The sequence below is a fragment of the Aquarana catesbeiana genome, linkage group LG07 (assembly GCF_042186555.1).
Source record: "Aquarana catesbeiana isolate 2022-GZ linkage group LG07, ASM4218655v1, whole genome shotgun sequence".
In the NCBI taxonomy this organism is placed as follows: domain Eukaryota; kingdom Metazoa; phylum Chordata; class Amphibia; order Anura; family Ranidae; genus Aquarana; species Aquarana catesbeiana.
The window spans coordinates 329,357,063-329,377,706 of record NC_133330.1 but is presented as its reverse complement, the minus strand read 5'-3'; the positions used below and the strand labels follow the sequence as shown (position 1 = coordinate 329,377,706).

The following is a 20,644-nucleotide window of genomic DNA, read 5'->3' as shown; positions in this document are numbered from 1 at the left end:
GGGTGTAATGTGTTCCTAAAGTTGACCCTAGCCTTTAAAAGAGAAGTATGTTTTGTTTTTTTTCCCCCAGAATCATACTTACCTAGGTTGTTGCAGCATTGGACGATGCTGCATCTGTCCCCTGCCGCCTCTGCACTGGGAACTGAGCGATCGAACATCACCCATGGCTCGGTCCTCACAGCTGTCTATCAGCAGCTCTCTGCTCTGCCCCCCCCCCCAGGCCCAGGCACATCCCACGGGGGGGGGGGGAGAGTCCCTGATGTCAGAATAAATAGCACAGCAGGGGAGATCCCTGTATCCCTACATCCACGTTGCTTCTGTGGATGCAGGGACCTGGGATTTTTTTTTTTCTTTGTTTTTTTTTTTTTTTTTTACACCTTCAGCCCACTGGTTGGGGAAAAAACAAAAAACCTCAGTGTATACCCAGCTTTAGACAACTGAAGTTATGTACACATTTTGACTTTTTCTGTAAAAGTCAAGCTTGGCCCCTCCCCTTTGAAGAAAATGTAGCCCCGCAGCAATATAGCTGATCAGTAGTGATGGTTGGGGGGAGGTCACATGTGCGTTTTGAAAGACGAGCAACTTTTTTTCTTTTAATTCTGACTCGGTTTGCGAGTGTTGTCTTGCAAAATGAGCAGAATTCAAGCTAATGGGGTGTGCAGTACCACATTTGGCCAAAGGTGCGGGGGCGCCAGTGACACTCAGAACGGTTCGGAGCCGTTTGGAAATACTCGGAAATACTCTGTTCCCGAGTGTTTCCGAGCCTTTCCAAGTTCAGCCGAGCTGTCCCCGAGTATTTCCAAGGCTCTCCGGCACCCCACCTCTGGCCACATACGGTATTGCATGCAATAGAAGTCAATGCAGAACGAATTATCTTTGTTTCCATTGACTTCTATGGGTAAACTTGCTTTTATATGCGAGTGCTTTGGATTACAAGCTTTCTCCTGGAATGGATTATGCTCGTAATCCAAGGTTCCACTGTATATCCTTTTTGTTTTCATTACATACCTTATTTTAGACCCACCGATGACATCACTGGGTCTCTGTGCTCCTCTAGGCAATGCAAACAGGAGCAGTCAAGCTGGGGAGGAAAGGGCTGGATAATGCTAGACGTCCTCCAGCCAGGAATTGGGGCGGGGCTCTATCTGACTTGCTGCAGCTTCTAATGGGAGAAGCTCACAGTGTGCGGTGGAATCGGAGTAAGTAATTTCAGTCCAGGAGAGGAGCCGATACAACTGTGCAAGAGTGAAGGAAGGGCTGGAGTAGAGCTGTGGGTCTGGAGTTACCTTTTAAATGCATAAAGCTGATGTGTTTTTCGCTGTCATCGGTGTGTGTGTGCTTCAAAATCCCCCATCGACAGATCCTGCTGTGCTCGTTGCCCGCGTTTGTTAAACGTAATCGTATTTTCCACACGTTTTACCGTGATGCGGCCATTTGCTACTTTATCTCTCTCGCCGGGATCCCGCCGCACACACGCGCCATTGTTTTTTTTCTCTGTCTGTTTGTTTTCTAAGCCCAGGCGTGTCGGGATCGCAGTTTGTGGTGTATTAGGATGTTATGTTTGGTAATGCCCGAGCTCCCTGTTGCTCCGACGTTCAATAGACTTGTATTTTCTCCTCAGTGCGCTCAAGGACTCGTTCATCTGGAGATTGGAAGGCTGAGAGTCGGCTCTTGGCCGTCATCCAGGAAATCTTACTCGAGCAGTCAGGTACGTGTTTTCTGCTTATGGCTGATATATAAAGAGGTTTTATTTACAACTCCTGCTGTGCCGCATGTTCTGCCGCCCATTACTCTGCTGAGCGCATCTTATAAGACCAGAAATCGCACATTGTAATATCAGAAATCTGCAGGAGGTAGACCAGGCCGCCTCAACGCGTGGTTCTGAATCGTCAAGTAATAGGCATGCTAAAGTAGCCTCTCAAGCAGTATTATCGTGTGAAATATTGCATTTCGAGAGGCCACTTAAAAGAGAAGAATGGGGTTTGGCTTTTTTTCAGAATCCTGCTTACCTACAGTGGATATAAAAAAGTCTACACACCCCTGGTAAAATGTCAGGTTTCTGTGATGTAGGGATGAGCCCGATGTTCGAGTTGAACGTAAGTTCGACTCGAACATGGGGTGTTCGCGGCAAATTCGAAAGCCGCGGAACACCCTTTAAAAGTCTATGGAAGAAATCAAAAGTGCTAATTTTAAAGGCTTATATGCATGGTATTGTCATAAAAGTGTTTGGGGACCCGGGTCCTGCCCCAGGGGACATGTATCAATGCAAAAAAAAGTTTTAAAAACTGCTGTTTTTTTCGGGAGCAGTGATTTTAATAATGCTTAAAGTGAAACAATAAAAGTGAAATTTTCCTTTAAATTTTGTACCTGGGGAGTGTCTATAGTATGCCTCTAAAGTGGCGCATGTTTCCCGTGTTTAGAACAGTCCGAGAGCGAAATGACGTTTCTAAAGGAAAAAAAGTCATTTAAAAGTACTCGCGGCTATAATGAATTGTCAGTCCCGGCAATACACATAAAAGTCAGTGAAAAAAAACAGCATGGGATTCCCCCACAGTCCATTACCAGGCCCTTTGGGTCTGGTATGAATATTAAGGGGAACTCTGAACCAAAATTAAAAAAAAAAAATGGCGTGGGGGTCCCCCTCAAAATCCATACCAGACCTTAAGGGTCTGGTATGGATTTTAAGGGGAATCCCGTGCCAAAATGTTAAAAAAAAAATGGCGTGGGGGTCCCCCCAAAAATCCATACAAGACCCTTATCTGAGCACGCAACCTGGCAGGCCGCAGAAAAAGAGGGGGGGACGAGAGAGCGCCCCCCCTCCAGAACCGTACCAGGCCACATGCCCTCAACATGGGAGGGTGCTTTGGGGTAGCAGCCCCACAAGGGCCTCATCCCCACAACCCTTGCAAGGTGGTTGTGGGGGTCTGCGGGCGGGGGGCTTATCAGCATCTGGAAGCCCCCTTTAACAAGGGGACCCCCAGATCCCGGCCTCCCCCCCGTGTGAAATGGTAACGGGGTACAAATGTACCCCTACCATTTCACAAAAAAAGTGTGAAAATGGTAAAAACAACAATACACGCCTTGGGACAAGTCCTTTATTAAAAAATGAAAAAAATAAGTGTCCCACGAAGTCCATTCATCTTCTTCTCTCGTATGACGGACCAAAAAAAAAAGCCGCACCCAGCCACCGATCTGCCTCCATGGGAGGTACCCGCCGTATAGACCGGCCTTTTAGGTGACAGTTCTTTTATAACTGAGCCACACAATGACGTTGCCGGGTGACCCCGCCCCCTCTGACGCACAGGGACATCCCTATTGCTTCCCCGTGGCGTCAGGGGGGGCGGGGCCACCCGGTGACATAACAGAGTGACCCCGCCCCCTCTGATGCTACGGGGAAGCCATAGGGATGTCTCCATGCGTCAGAGGGGGTGGGGTCACCCGGCGACGTCATCGCGTTGCCCTGCCCTCAGTTGTAAAAGAACTGTCACCTGAGAGGCCGATCATTACGGCGGGTGCCTCCCGGCAGATCGGTGGCGGCGTGCGGCTTTTTTTTTTGTACCCCATTACCATTTCACACATGGAGAGGGGCCGGGATTTGGGGGTCCCCTTGTCAAAGGGGGCTTCCAGATTCTGATGAGCCCCCCGCCCACAGACCCCCACAACCACCGGGCAAGGGTTGTGGGGATGAGGCCCTTGTCCCCATCAACATGGGACAAGGTGCTTTGGGGGGGCCAAAGCACCCTCCCCATGTTGAGGGCATGTGGCCTGGTACGGTTCAGGAGGGGGGGTGCTCTCTCATCACCCCCTGTTTTCCTGCGGCCTGCCAGGTTGTGTGCTCAGATAAGGGTCTGGTATAGATTTTTGGGGGACCCCCACGCCATTTTTTTTTTTTAATCTTGGTGTGGGGTTCCCCTTAAAATCCATACCAGACTTTTAGGGTCTGGTATGGATTTTGAGGGGCGCCACCACGCCATTTTAAAAAAAAATGTTGGCACAGGGTTCCCCTTAATATCCATACCAGACCTGAAGGGCCTGGCATGACATTTGGGGGGGACTCCCACGCAATTTTTTTTTTTTTTAATTTTGGTTCGGGGTTCCCCTTAATATTTATACCAGACCCAAAGGCCCTGGTAATGGACTGTGGGGGAATCCCATGCCATTTTTTTCAATGACTTTTATGTGTATTGCCGGGACCGACAATTCATTAATAGCCGCGAGTACTTTTAAATGTCTTTTTTTCCTTTAGAAATGTCATTTTGCTATCAGACTGTTCTAAACACGGGAAACATGCGCCAATTTACAGGCATACTATAGACACCCCCAGGTATAAAATGTAAAGGAATATTTCACTTTTATTGTTTTACTTTAAGCATTATTTAAATCACTAAACAGCGTTTTTAAAACTTTTTTTGCATTGATACATGTCCCCTGGGGCAGGACCCGGGTCCCCAAACACTTTTTATGACAATACCATGCATATAAGCCTTTAAAATTAGCACTTTTGATTATTCATGTTCGTGTCCCATAGACTTTAACGGTGTTCGCGTGTTTGAACAAATTTTTTGCCTGTTCACATGTTCTGTTTCCGGGGGGTGTTCCGCTCATCCCTACTGTGATGTAAAAAAATTAGACAAATATAAATCATTTCAGAACTTTTTCCACCTTTTAATGTGACCTATAAACTGTACAAATCAATTGAAAAACAAACTGAAATCGTTTAGGCCCCTTTCACACTGGGGCGGTGGCTGCGTCGGCGGTAGAGCACCGCTATTTTTAGCGGTGCCTTACTGTCAATTTCGCAGCGCTATTTGGTCGCTTTTACCCCCCGCTAGCAGTCGAGAAAGGATTAAAACTAGCTGAGAAGGGTTAAAACCACCCGCAAAGCGCTGCTGTAGCAGCACTTTGCCGGCAGTATAGCTGCGCTGCTCATTGATTTCAATGGGCAAGAGCAGTGAAGGAGCGGTGTATACACACCACTCCTTCACCGCTCCAAAGATGCTGCTTGCAGGACTTTTTTCAGCGTCCTGCCAGCGCACCGCTCCAGTGTGAAGGCCCTCGGGGCTTTCAAACTGGAGAGACAGGAGCGGCTCTTTCAGGGCGCTTTGCAGGCACTATTTTTAGCGCTATAGCGCCTGCAGTGTGAAAGGGGTCTTAGGGGGAAAAACTAAAACTAAAAAACTAAAATAACATGGTTGCATACATGTGCACACCCTCTTATAACTGGGGATGTAGCTGTGTTCAGAATTAAGCAATCACATTCAAACTCATGTAAAATAGGAGTAATACAAAAATACTCTGTATCGGTGCATTCCTTAGGCCGTGTCATACACGGTTCAATTTGAACCATTAATGGGCAAGCTGAATTTTCCAAGTTGAGCCTGCCTGCCAGATTCTCTTGCAATTATCGCTAGAGGCTGCTATAGCCGCTAACAATAATTATTATTATTATTATACAGGATTTATATAGCGCCAACAGTTTATGCAGCGCTTTACAATATAAAAATTATTAATCACTGTCTTCTCCCGGTTGGGTCGTCTTCTCCCCCCCCCCCCCCCCCCCGTCGAGAGAAGACAATGGCCTGACCAACACTTTCTGTGTTGATGGGGGAAATTTGCTCCGTGTATAGCCAGCCTAACTCTAACCAATGTTCCCTCTCAGGCAGGGGGTCTCAAACTGGTGGCCCTCCAGCTGTTGCGAAACTACAAGTCCCATGAGGCATTGCAAGGCTGACAGTTACAAGCATGACTCCCACAGGCAGAGGCATTGTGGGACTTGTAGTTTTTGAACAGCTGGAGGGCCACCAGTTTGAGACCCCCTGCTCTACAGACTGGTGAAGTCTGAGGGCCACACATCGGATACCAAAGGGCCACAGGTTGGGCACCAGGGATCTCTGCTCTGTTCTGGTCTTTTGGTGGCTTCTGTCCCGGTGGGGCAAACTCCCCTTTACTACCTCTTTATTATAACGCACGTTTTTTGTTAACTCACCTTTTTGCTATGAAAGCCCTTGTTCATCCTCTTCCCATTGTCTGCTTCTTATTGATCATCATTTATACGAGTTGGAGGCTCTGCAGCTGACTGATATTGATCTGCCACAGAAGCAGCACAATAGACTTTTATCCCCAGGAAGATCTATGGAAGGGCTGTGATAGTAAAATTCATCAGGGGAACTCTCAATAACCGCTGTTCTTATGAAGTGCTAATTGCAATCAATTACATAAATTCTTTCTTCGCATAGAAATCTGGTCAATAAAGCCACCCACGTCTACATTCCCGCTGCGTGCCCGTGTACCTGATAGATGATGATTTTGTTTGTATTGTTGGATGCCAATGCTGACCATATGTTGGCAGGAGGTTTTCATAGATAGAAATCAAGATTTCAAATTTGAAAAAAAATAACTTTTGTATTCCTCAAAGCCAAAACTTTTTTTCTTTGCATAAGAAAGGGTCAGGCTATATCTACTTTGTTTAGGAGTACAGTAAAACCTTGGGATTGCAAGCATAATTTGTTCCAGAAGTATGCTTGTAATCCAAAGCACTTGTACAGCAGGTGACCGTGATATTGTCAATCTCGCCACTGTTATTGGCGAGATTTGACTCCTGCGGGCCCCGTCGCGGGAGCCAGCGCCGAGCTGGCTCGCTCATCTGTAAAGGTTTTTTCCTTTCCCGATGAGCGACAAGCATTGCTGACAGGTGTCTCGTATGAATCATGAGGGGGAACGCCACGCCAAATTTTAAATAAAAAAACGGCATATGTTCCCATCCAGGGGCATACCAGACCCTTACGTCTGGTATGGATTTTAAGGGGAACCCTTATCCGAGCACGCAGCCCGAGCAGTCAGGAAAGGGGGTGGGGATGAGCGAGTGCCCCCCCCCTCCTAAACCGTACCAGGCCGCATGCCCTTAACATGGGCGGTGGGTGCTTTGGGGTGGGAGGGCTGCAGGGCCCCATGTTGATGAGGACAAGGGCCTCTTCCTGACAACCATGGCCGTTGGTTGTCGGGGTCTGCAGGCGGAGGGCTTATCGGAATCCTGGAGCCCCCTTTTAATAAGGCCCCCAGTTCCCGGCCCCCTACCCTATGTGAATAAGTATGGGGTACATCGTACCCCTACCCATTCACCTGGGGGAAAAAGCGTCAATAAAAAAAACACACTAGACAGGTTTTTAAGTAATTTATTAGGCAGCTCCGGGGATGATCTTCCGACTTCAGGGGTCTTCTTCCAACTTCTCCGCTCTCTCCGGCCTCTTCTCCTGGTGTCCGGTTCTTCTCCCGCTCTCCGGTTCTTCTACCGGGCTCCTCCGCTATCTTCTGCTCTTTTGCCACTCTTTTGCTAGCGGTGGCCCGGTCTTCTCCGTCATCTTGTTCCCTCTTCTCTTCTTCCGATGTTGACACGACGCTCTCTCACGCTGTAATGCTGTGTGCGGGTTGCGCAACGACTTATATAGGCATGGTGCATGGTCACCCGGTGACCCCACCCCCTTATGACATCACAGTCCCGGGGCAGAGGAGTCGGAAGTAGACCCCCGGAGCTGCCTGATAAATTACTTTAAAAACCTGTCTAGTGTGTTTTTTTTATTGACACTTTTTCCCCCAGGTGAATGGGTAGGGGTACGATGTACCCCATATTCATTCACATAGGGTGGGGGGCTGGGATCTGGGGGCCCCCTTATTAAAGGGGGCTCCCGGATTCCGATAAGCCCTCCGCCCGCAGAACCCGACAATCAACGGCCAGGGTTGTCGGGAAGAGGCCGTCATCAACATGGGGACAAGGTGCTTTGGGGTGGGGGGGCCGCAGGGCGCCCCCCTGCCCCAAAGCGCCCACCCTCCATGTTGAGGGCATGTGGCTTGGTACGGTTCAGGAGGGGGGGGGGCGCTCACTCGTCCTCACACTCTTTCCTGACCGGCCGGGCTGCGTGCTTGGATAAGGGTCTGGTAAGGATTTTGGGGGGACCCCCACGCCGTTTTTACGGCGTAGGGGGTTCCCCTTAAAATCCATACCAGACCTAAGGGCCTGGTATGCCCCTGGAGGGGAACCCATGCCATTTTTTTTTGTTAAAATTTGGCGTGGCGTTCCCCCTCATGATTCATACGAGACACCTGTCAGCAATGCTAGTCGCTCATCGTGAAAGAAAAAAACACAGTTTTCCTTTCGCGATGAGCGAGCCAGCGCGATATGTACAGTACCCTGTCGCCGAGAACCAGCGCGATGGGATCGAGCTGGAAACACATTCTCGCGGTCAGGTACTGTATATCAAAGCTTATTTCCCCATAAGAAATAATGGAAACTCAGATGATTCATTCCACAACCATTTATTCATAAGTCCTTCAGTTTATAGTCCATATAAAAAGATTATAGCAATGTGACCAGGTTGTGTAACCATAAAATGACCATCCACAAATGGAAGCCTCCACAAGGGGATTAGAAAGAAAATCCAGCAGAAGCTCCAGAGTATAAAAAAGAGAGGCGCCTCTAAATGTAGCAATATGGTTACATTTAATGAAGGTACAACATTTAGCAACTCACATGGTTGATGAGTAAAGCAGGCACATCTATAGTTGTGCTCATAAGTTTACATACCCTGGCAGAATTTATGAATTTTTGCCCATTTTTCAGAGAATATGAATGATAACACACAAACTTTTCTTTCACTCGTGGTTAGTGTTTGGCTGAAGCCATTTATTATCAGTCAACTGTGTTTACTCTTTTTAAATCATAATCACAACAGAAACTACCCAAATGACCCTGATCAAAAGTTTACATACCCCAGTTCTTAATACCGTGTATTGCCCCCTTTAACTTCAATGGCAGCTTAGTCTTTTGTGGTATTTGTGGATGAGGCTCTTTATCTTCTCAGATGGTAAAGCTGCCCATTCCTCTTGGCAAAAGGCCTTCAGTTCTTGTAAATTCTTGGGCTGTCTTGCATGACCTGCACGTTTGAGATCTCCCCAGAGTGGCTCAATGATATTGAGGTCAGGAGACTGAGATGGCCACTCCAGATCCTTCACTTTATTCTGCTGTAGCCAATGACAGGTCGACTTGGCCTTGTGTTTTGGATCATTATGTTGGAATGTCCAAGTATGTTCAATGCGCAGCTTCCTGGCTGATGAAGGCAAATGTTCCTCCAGTATTTTTTGATAACATACTGCATTCATCTTGCCATCAATTTTTACCAAATTTCCTGTGCCTTTGTAGCTCACACATCCCCAAAACATCAGCGATCCACCTCCGTGTTTCACAGTAGGAATGGTGGACCTTTCATCATAGGCCTTGTTGACTCCTCTCCAAATGTAGTGTTTATGGTTGTGGCCAAAAAGCGAAATTTTGGTCTCATCACTCCAAATGACTTTGTGCCAGAAGGTTTGAGGCTTGTCTCTGTGCTGTTTGGCGTATTGTAAGCGGATACTTTGTGGCATTTGTGTAGTAATGGCTTTCTTCTGGTGACTCGACCATGCAGCCCATCTTTCTTCAAGTGCCTCCTTATTTTGCATCTTTAAACAGCCACACCACATGTTTTCAGAGAGTCCTGTATTTCACCTGAAGTTATTTGTGGGTTTTCCCTTGCATCCCAAACAATTTTCCTGGCAGTTGTGGCTGAAATTTAGTTGGTCTACCTGACCGTGGTTTGGTTTCAACAGAACCCCTCATTTTCCACTTCTTGAGTTTGAACACTGCTGATTGGCATTCTCAATTCCTTGGATATATTTTTATATCCCTTTCCTGTTTTATACAGTTCAACTACCTTTTCCCTGCAGATCCTTTGACAATTCTTTTGCTTTCCCCATGACTCAGAATCCAGAAACATCAGTGCAGCACTGGATGAAAGATGCAAGGATCTGTCAGGAGTCCAGAAACGCATTTACCTTTTATACACACACACTAATTACAAAGCAAACACAGGTGAGGATGGTTACCTTTAATAGCCATTCAAACCCCTTTGTGTCAACTTGTGTGCATGTTATCAGGCCAAAATCACCAGGGTATGTAAACTTTTGATCAGGGTCATTTGGGTAATTTCTGTTGTGATAATGATTTAAAAAGAGTAAACACAATTGTTTGATAATAAATGGCTTCAGCCAAACACTAACCATGAGTGAAAGAAATCCGGGGTAAAGCTGTCCAAATAGACCGTCCCCCGCACCGCCGGCTCTCACCGCTGTCAGTCTGCAATGGTGACCGGGAAGACTACCCTGCGGTAGAGCGATCTGAAAGCAAGGCTTGAAGCACTCTTGGAGGGCAGCATGGAAGGGATGACATTGATGGCGGTGAGGAGGACGGTCTATGTGGACAGCTTTACACCGGATGCCTGCATGTGCTTATTTTAATCATCAACCATGTGAGTTGCTAAGACCCCTTTCACACTGGAGGCGTATTTCAGGCACTTTAGCGCTAAAAATAGCGCCTGTAAAGCGCCTGAAAAAAGCTTCATCTGCAATCCCAGTGTGAAAGCTTGAGAGGTTTCACACTGGGGTGCTGCGCTGGCAGGACGTCAAAAAAAGTCCTGCAAGCAGCTTCTTTGAGGCACTTTAGGAGCAGTGTATACCTAAAGTGCCCCTGCCCATTGAAATCAAAGAGCAGCGCCACCAAAGCGTCTCAGCAAAGCGTCTTCTAGGCATGTGCAATGGTTTGTTTGGCTGAGAGAAAAGGGCTTGAGGCCAATTTCTGCAAAGAGGCCAGGTATAGGGCAATGTAAGAAAGCCCAGCCGGTCATCCTTTCGGACCATCACATGAAATAACGTCTGCAGTAGGCCAAAGACCCTGGACCAGAAGCCGATCAAACGAGGGCAAGACCTTATATGTAGAACATCCTCACGCTGACCACAATTCCGAAAACCTCTGTCACTGCTGCCAGGATAAGCATGAGCAAGCCTAGCCGGGACCCAGTACCACCGCAGGAGCACTTTTATAAACGGCCTTGAGGGTGGTAGTATTGAATGAGCATTTCGCTATTGTTGTCCAAGCCTTACTTCAATCCTCCACCTCGATACTCAATCCAAGACTTCGCTCCCATTGTGTCAGATAGGAAAGGGTCGATAAAGATGAACTACCAATCCAGCATGTTTTTATTGCTATCTGTGTCCTTGTTGGGGAGATATCCTCCCACTTCCTGTCCTAGTGACAAGGCGTTCTAAAAGAAAAAAAGGAAATGATGATACATCTTTTATGTGGTCAAAGATACAAACAGAGGATCTATTTAATGGAGTGCTAAGAAACGTCTATTAAAGTAGAACTATAGTCAAAACCTTTTTTGTCATCTTGTGGAGATATGCCTTCACTTCCCATCCCAAACAGGAAGTTAGAGGAAATTAAGAGAATTCCTTGGGGACCCCCAGAACTAGTGTCCCCATTGGAAGGTTTACTCTTTATTACTTTTCTGTGGACAACCCAAATTTGTGGTTTTCTTTCACTTTCAGTGATGATGGTAAACAGGACAAATAGAGAGGGGGAATTTCCCTAATGGAGCACAGACAGCAATAAAATCAGACAGGTGTTCTTATCCCCCTCCGTTCTATCCAAAACAAAACAAAAAAAAAATGTTTTGCCTTTTAGTTAAGACTAAAGCCTCGTACACACGATCGGATTTTCCGCAGACAAAACCTCAGACTTTTGTCTGAAGGTGTGTGCCTGGATTTTGTCTTGCATACAAACGGCAAGGAATTGTCAGCCAACAAACACGAACGTAGTGACGTACTACGTGTTTTTTCAGCTCTTTAGCGCCACCCTTTGGGCTCCTTCTGCTAATATCATGTTAGTAGAAGTTTGGTGAGTGTTGATTCGTGCTTTTTATTTAGCACTTTTCAGTTCGTTTCTGAAGGGCCGTTCATCAACCAGACATGTTGCGGAATCGGAGGAGATAACGTGTTATTTTTTATTGGTCTTGGAGTTATTGCTTTGAACCAAGTCTAGTCCAGGAACAGGAGGAGGAGGAGGATTTCTTGGACCAAAAATCGGTTACTTTATTAATCGTGACCAATTATATCATATGCCTTTGCTGCGGGAGCTCCAGGAGAATAATCCGGATGATTTTCGGAATTATCTCCGGATGACGGACCCCTGCTTTCACCAACTTTTGGCATTGTTGACCCCCTATATTACAAAGCTGGACACATGCACAAGGCTTTTATTTTATTTTTTGGTTGAATAGTAATGATTTGATTTGGTATATTTTCTATTTTTTTGGGTGCATAGAATGCACTTTTTGGTTAAGTTCTATTGACGGATAGCATGTCTAATTTTATTTGTTTTATTTTTTTAATGCACAATAAAACAATTGTGTAGAATAATACTTGGCTTTGTGTTTTACTTCAAATGACAGTTTGGGAGTCGGCAGTTACATTTAAAAAAATACAATGTAAAATTGACAAGGGACACCAACATAGTTGTATCTTTGATCTTAAAAACTACGGGATAATGGTGTTGTGGTAACTTGCCCAAATAAAAAAAAAAAAAGCATAATAATATTCTTGATCACTAGAGCCTTTGAAAATTTCTTTGCAATAACTCAATCAGTATCACCAGCAAAGCAGCTTCATTATTATCCCATTAAAGAAGAGGAGAATTGTGCGCTGCATTTGCCGCGTCACGAATGTTAATTCTCCATTACCAACGCTAGTTTACAAGACTTCTGGCTCCTCCTTGCTTCCGAGCATGCGTGTTTGTACTTTGGACTTTTGTCCGACGGACTTGTGTACACACGCTCGGAAAATCCAACAACAGACATTTGTCCGTGGAAAATTTAAAAACCTGCCATCCAACATTTGTCCGCGGAAAATCCGACAACAATTGTCCGATGGAGCGTACAAACGAGAGTCCGATCGTGTGTACGAGGCTTAAGTCTTTAATTTCTGTCCTAGTGACACCTGCACCCTCACCTTTCTTGTCCTGGTGTCTCGGGATACAGATGACAATGAAAGCTCTATAATAATTGACTGTTAGATATTTGAAAACTTGGCAAAAAACAAACAAAAAACATTTTGGATGGAGTTTGGCTTCAATTATTTCGCTTGGACTAGCGGTTACTTTGTAGCATAGTTTTAAAGCCTAATTGATGTTTTTTTTTTTTTTTTTTCTGCTTTAAAGGGTTCAGATTTTTTTTTTTTTTTGGAAACTGCTTGCTGCCTGCTGATCCTGTGTGCACTGGCATCAATCAGATTCTTTACCAATGCAGCATATCAGATGAGAAAAAAAAATTGCTCATTCAATGACAGAATATAAATCTTTTACAAAGCAAAGACTGAGCTAAAATCCCAAACTGTCTCTGCGTTTAACTAAAAAAAAAAAAAAAATTGTCCTTTAACCACTTAAGGACCGGGCCTCTTTTTGAGATGTGTTGTTTACAAGTTAAAAACTGTTTTTTTTTGCTAGAAAATTACTTGGAACCCCCAAACATTATACATTCTTTTTTCTAACACCCTAGAGAATAAAATGGCGGTCATTGCAATACTTTGTCACATAGCAGCAGTCTTACAAGCACAATTTTTTTAATAAAAAAATAAGACAACAGTAAAGTTAGCCCAAATTTTTTTTTATATTGTGAAAGATAATGTTACGCCGAGAAAATTGATACCCAACATGTCACGCTTCAAAATTGCGCCCCGCTCGTGGAATTGCGACAAACTTTTACCCTTAAAAATCTCCATAAGCGACGTTTAAAAAATTCTACAGGTTGCATGTTTTGAGCTACAGAGGAGGTCTAGGGCTAGAATTATTGCTCTCGCTCTACCGATCGTGGCGATACCTCACATGTGTGGTTTGAACACCGTTTTCATATGTGGGCGCTGCTCGCGTATGTGTTCGCTTCTGCACGCGAGCTCGGCGGGACTGGGCGCGTTTAAAGTTTTTTTTTTCTTCTATATTTTAGCTTTTTTTTTTTATTTTGACTGTTCTTTTAAAAGAAAAAAAATTTCACTTTTATTCCTATTACTAAGAATGTAAATCCCTTGTTATAGGAAAAAAAAGCACGACAGGTCCTCTTAAATATGAGATCTGGGGGTCAAAAAGAGATCTTATATTTACACTAAAATGCAATAAAAATAAAAAATAAAAATTTGTCATTTGAAAAAAAATAAATAAAAAATAAAAATTTGTAATTTGAAAAAAAAAAAAAAAAATAGCCCTTTAAGAGTTATGGGCGGAAGTGATGTTCTGACGTTGCTTCTGCCCTGCAATGGTATGGAGACGAATGAGGGCCATCTTCCCCTCACTCGTCTTCATACCCAGGAAGGACAAGGATCCGGTAAGCAGCGGAGGACACCGGAGCAAGGGGGGCCCTCTCCCACCGCCGATAAAAGTGATCTTTCGGCGAATCTGCCGCAGAGACCACTATTATCGGAAACCAGACCGCCCGCCGAAGAAGGGGATACCGGGGATATGGTAGCTAGCTGCTGCCATAACAAAGATATCCCTCTTTAAAGTTAGGACGTATATTGGCGGGCGGCGGTCCGGAAGTGGTTAAGACCCAAATGAAGCTTTTTTTTTTTAATATATACACAGCATGGGACCAAATACCAGAAATGTCTTACTGTAATTAGCTACATTATTCCCAAGCGTCAGACTTGTCCAAATTCTCTCCTGCTCTGGAATTCAGCTTCGGAGAGGACCTCAGTTGGAGAGCTCTAGCTCTGTGTCACTGCGAAGGAATTTGTTGGAGCGCTGCAGCAAGGCCGCTCCTCTCTGCAGCGGACTGCTAGGGACAGTTTGGACTTGTGCTGGGGAGCATCTTAAAGTGATACTAAACCCATTTCGTTTTTTTTTCCCTTCAAAATCATCCTTCATGGCTGCTCAGCTACCCCCCCCCCCCCAACCTCCCTGTTTGTATCTAGCTAGGTAAAGAATTAAAGGAGACACCCGTAAAGCTTGGGTACATATGGATCAAAATTTGTCCGGTTCAGTAGGAACCGGACAAATTTCAATCTGTGGGGTTGATTTACGAAAAGGCAAATAGACTGTGCAGTTGCTCCAGAGCTTAGTAAATAAGGTAAAGCTTCATTTTGCAAAGAACACCCAATCATGTGCAAGGAAAATGTAAAAAAAAAAAAAAATGCATTTTTGCTTGCACGTGATTGGATGATGGAAGTCAGCAGAGCTTCCCCTCATTTACTAAGCTTTGGAGCAGCTGCTCTTTGTAAAGTGCACACATTTTTCTTTTAGTATATCATCCCCTGTGTGTAGTCTTCTCTGTTCAACAAAAGCATTTTTTTTCACATGACCGGGAGAAAAAACAGACAGTAAAGTAAAAGCAGCACATATTACACACATGGTTAGGCACACAGTTTGATTCCCCCTTGATGTTAACCCCTTCCCAGCCAGTATCATTAGTACAGTGACAGTGTATAATATTATAGCCAATCACTGTATTAGGGTCACTATTGGTGTCAGTGTCCCTCCCTGTCCGCCACACTATCACAGTTTGATTTGTTTGATCTGAATCATTTAAGAGTGACAAATATGCAAAAAAATAAAGAATCAGGAAGGGGGCAAATATTTTTTCACAGCACTGTAAATAGCTTCTTGAGGTTTGATCTTCACCTACACTATATCACCAAAAGTATTGGGACGCCTGCCTTTACACGCACATGAAAACAAGTGACAACGGCTGCAATCTGTAATTGGCCTTTTCCAGAAAGGTTGCACATGGAAGGGCAACAAAAATTTCCTAGCGCACTTACCAGCCAGCCTGGAAAAAGACCAACTGTCCCTGTCTAACAATTCACATATGGCAAAGTCCACTTTTCTTGCCACCATATAAATTGTCAAAAGTATTGTGACGCCTGCCTTTACACACACATGAAATTTAATGGCACCCCAGTCTTGGTCCGTAGGGTTCAATATTGAGTTGGCCCACCCTTTGCAGATATAACAGCTTCAACTCTTCTGGGAAGGCTGTCCACAAGGTTTAGGAGTGTGTCTATGGGAATGTTTGACCATTCTTCCAGAAGCGCATTTGTGAGGTCAGGCGCGGATGTTGGATGAGAAGGCCTGGCTTGCAGTCTCCGCAGTCTAATTCATCCCAAAAGTGATCTATCGGGTTGAGGTCAGGACTCTGTGCAGGCCAGTCAAGTTCCTCCACCCCAAACTCGCTCATCCATGTCTTTATGGACCTTGCTTTGTGCACTGGTGGGCAGTCATGTTGGAACATGAAGGGGTCATCCCCAAACCGTTCCCACAAAGTTGGGAGCATGAAATTGTCCAAAATGTCTTGGTATGCTGACGCCTTAAGAGTTCCCTTCATTGGAACTAAGGGGCCAAACCCAACCCCTGAAAAACAACCCCACACCATAATCCCCCCTCCAAATGATTTGGACCAGTGCACAAAGCAAGGTCCATAAAGACATGGATGAGCGAGGTTGGGGTGGAGGAACTTGACTGGCCTGCACAGAGTCCTGACCTCAGATAGAACACCTTTTGGGTTGAATTAAATCAGAGACTGTGAGCCAGGCCTTCTTGTCCAACATGACCTCACAAATGCGCTTCTGGAAGAATGGTCAAACATTCCCATAGACACCCTCCTAAACCTTGTGGACGGCCTTCCCAGAAGAGTTGAAGGTGTTATATCTGCAAAGGGTGGGCCAACTCAATATTGAACCCTACGGACTAAGACTGGGATGCCATTAAAGTTCATGTGTGTGTACAGGCAGGCGTCCCAATACTTTTAGTAATATAGTGTAAGTATATGATATAGTAGTGCAACTTCAGATGGATCTTTTTTTTTATCAGAGAGGTGAAGGGTTAGAACCTTCGTCGGTTTTTTATTTCTTTTGCTCCCGCCTGCTGGTAAGATTTCCTCTCATTTCCTGTCCTGGGGGCACAACACACTTATGAACTGCTAGTAAAATCCTATCTTACCAGGCGGGTAATTGGAGCCGGTGATTAGAGGCAGTGAGAGGAGGTTGGTTGGGTGCTCTGAATGTGCTTTCTAGAAAGGTTCCATTGCTGAGTACTATCTGGAGTCTGCCCTTTACATGGAAGATCTGTGAACTGACCTACAATCTGAAGACATTTCAGAGGACTTGGAATAAGAAATGTGGAGATGCAGAAAGCTGGAAAAGGCTACAAAGACATTTCTAAAGGCCAGGCCTTTCATCCCTCCACCGGCAGACAAATTAAATGGAGAAAACACAGACAGCGGCGGAGTGGCCTCTCCCCCATCGGAGTGTTTCCTAAAGAGATCACAGCGAGAACTCCACATGTAATATGAAAGGTCAATCACTAAAATCTCATCGCTACTTAAACATGTTTATGACATTTCAAAAGTAAATTTCAGTATTTTTTTTTATTTGAGAGTACGGGTAACAAAAAAGGATGGGTGCAACATTTGGCCGGCAAGGCAATATAAAAACAATCAATGTACAGATTGTTAGCAATAGTCCAAGACTGAAATAACATTACTGAGCCTAAAGGCAAAAAAAGCATTGCAAGCTTCCCTCCAACCACTTTGCATATTATTTTATATATACGGTGACATGCTGCAGAAATCTCCCCCCACTGAGTCTGGCTGTATCCATTTTAACTATGGGCAGCTGAAGCTGCTGCCTGTTCACTTCCTGGATTTACACAGACACACAGAGGCACACCTCCAGCTCTGCAGCTCTCATTGGCCCTCTTATGACTCCCCCCCCCCCCCCCCCCCCCTCTCTTCCTGGCAGAGAGAGATCTGTGCATGATGTCATAAGCCTAGACTAATGATCAGACAGGAAACAGGAAGTGGACTGTATAAGGTATTTACTGGCAGAAAAAAAATGTTTTACTATCCAAAGTTAAAACAACAACAAGGGCAGAAGATTTAATAGATGGACAGATGAAAAAAAATTACCTTACTTGTAACCAGTGCCGGTTGTATGAACATTATTTGTCAGCAAACATATCTCCCCCACCCCCCCAAAACAAAAAAAAATTGAGCAGTAATCTGTATGCTTATCCCCAAGCCTTAATTCCCAATGCAAGCTAAAATTCTCCCCAACAACCCCCCGCCCTCCTCTTTTAGTACAAAACCCCCTCCCCACTGAAATTCCCAACCCCTCTCCTAGCACAAATCCTCTACCCCTCAAATTTCCTCTCTAATCGTAAATCCTTGACCCTCCCCAAATCCCCTTCCTAGTACAAATCCCCCACCTCCCAAATCCCCCCCTCCTTGCACAAATTCCCATATGATCCCTACTAGCACAAATCACCACTGCTGCCCCCAAATCTTCTCGTCCCAGAACAAATTCTGCACCCCCATCCTAGCACTAATCCTCTTCTCCCTCCCCCTCCTAGCACAAATACTGTCAATCTCAGCACAATCGTTTGTTACTCTGAAGCTGCTGTCACTACTCCTGCCAGTTTATAGGAAGGATCTCTCCATGCAATGCCCTCCACCTCACGTGATACCACTGCACCCAGGGCAGCCGCCCCTCCTGCCCCCTACCCCTGGTCCTGCTTGTAACGATAGGCTCACATGTTGTGGATGCAGTTTTGTAGCTTCATGGCTGATCGATTCCCCTGTGTCCATATATTGCTGCAGCTAGCTGGTCCTTATTAACCAGAGGGGTGGGCCACTTCCTGTTCCAGGTGACACAGCGTCCAATGCATGCTCATCATTTTCTCAGTGTTGCATTACAAATGTGGGATTGCTGATATGTTGAAAACACATATCTTCCAAGGCTCAATGCATTAAACAATATTGCATGGTAATTGGATCACATGACACATTTTTACAATTATCTCATATGATATTCAGTCAATTCACTGTCAGTTTATGCGGTATTTACCACATTAGTAAAATTCTCACAGTAAATACTGCATAAACTGATTCTAAAGTCAATTCACTAAACTATATAAAGACATTCATTGTTCTTAAACAGTTGAATAAGTCGTGGTCTAGCCAAACATTATTCAAGGAATATATTCAATTAGCACTCGTTAAGGAGCCAGCACCCGCCGGTGTCCTTAACAACCAGTAAATAGCTTGTTGTTAATTAGTGGGCAACCGCTGGCATCTTTAACAACCAGTAAATATCATGGTTATTAAAACGGAGTTCCACCCAAAAATTGAACTTCCACTTATATGCTTCCTCCCTCCTCCGGTGTCACATTTGGCACCTTTCTGGGGGGAGGGGGAACAGGAACCCGTTTTTGACAGGTCCCCTTCCCCACTTCCAAGAAACTGGCCGCGGCCCGATCTCCTGGAAGTTCAGCCCCCCTCCTCCTTCCCATTACATAGCGCATTGTGGATGCACAGTAGGGAACCAGCAGTGAAGCCGTAAGGCTTCACTGCCTGGTTCCTTTACCAGGAATGGTGGCGGCAGCACCTGGGAGTTGATCTGAAGATTGGCTGGGGTGCCGACATTGCGGGCTCCCTGGACAGGTAAGTGCCCTAATATTAAAAGTCAGCAGCTACAGTATTTGTTTTTTTCACCCAGGCTGGACCCCCTCTTTAGGGAGAGGGCAGCCGCCACATCCTTAATAACCGTGATTCATCTGCTGTCAGTGGGATTCCCCGCTGACAGCAGAATGTAAACAAAAGAATTGCTGGCATTTAAGAAAAAGATAGTGGGGGTCCCCCCAATCCATACCAGGCCCTTTGGATGTGATATGGAATTTCAGAGGGGAACCCTTGCCAAAATGTTTTTAAAAAATGGTGTCAGGTCCCCCCCCAAATCCATACCAGATCCTTATTCGAGCATGCAGGCCAGGAGGTGGGGGGGGGGATGGGGAAGAGTCACAATCATCCCCCCATTCCTGAACCATGCCCTCAATATGGGGGTGTGCTTTTGAGGAAGAGAGGGGACTCTTCCCCCCCCCCCCCCAAAGCACCTTGCCCCATGTTGATGGAGACAAAGGCCTCTTCCCTACAACCATAAGCGGAGGTTGTGGGGGTCTGCGTCTGCCCTTCCTATGTGAATGAGGAGTATGGGGTCTTTTATTCAAACACACAAAAAAAAAAAAAAAAAAAAAGTCCCCTGAAGTATATCCAACGTCAATCACGATGAACGCCAGCCACTGAACTGAACAGAAATATAAAATAAAAACCTGCCCCGCACCAACACTTGGCTCCCCTCAAATGACCACTCCGCCGCCTCCCCCTGATAAATAAACGAAGGGGCAGGGTGGGGTAAATGGTGCTGTGTTTGTATTCTTTATAACCTTTGCTGTTCTGTAGAAATCAAGCCAGGTGCAATTTCATGACGTCACAGGCACCTACGCACATGCAATTTACAGCATGCTCTCCAGAGAATGCCATGCCGGCATCCACTCCAGTGAGATTACGACCTCAGGCAAATCTTCCGGAAGCACCCCAATGCGCATTCGCCAGATTCCAGCCAATGCTACAGATAAGGGCGGAAGTTGCATACATGATAAATGTGGAAAACTGTAAACATGACGCCGGCTTTGGACAAGAAGCATAGAAAATAAAACTGGCTGCAAAAACAAAGTAACTAAAAACAGAGGGTACTGGCTGAATTTCGGGATTTGAAAGGCTGAGTTTACTACCTCTTTAAGACCCCTTTCGCACTGAAGCACTGCTAAAACAGCCGCTAAAGCGACGGTCGTTTTTGCAGTGCTTTAGCGGCACTTTTGGGGGCGCTAGTGGGGTGCTTTTTTTTTTAATGTGACAACGTGACCTTAAAAAAAAAAAAATAAAAAAAAAAAGCAAAAAAGACCCGT

At 45.3% G+C, this 20,644-nt stretch overlaps 1 protein-coding gene across 4 annotated transcripts in view; it reads left to right on the top strand.

Annotated features, from left to right (window-relative positions):
* Positions 1–20,644, top strand: part of PATJ (PATJ crumbs cell polarity complex component) — a 407,721-nt gene that overhangs the window by 348,650 nt on the left and 38,427 nt on the right. For all 4 annotated transcript variants that reach the window (XM_073593830.1, XM_073593831.1, XM_073593832.1 and 1 more), the window contains one exon: positions 1,622–1,708. In XM_073593830.1, coding sequence (XP_073449931.1) covers positions 1,622–1,708 — 87 coding nt within the window. The remainder of the gene's footprint in view (positions 1–1,621; positions 1,709–20,644) is intronic.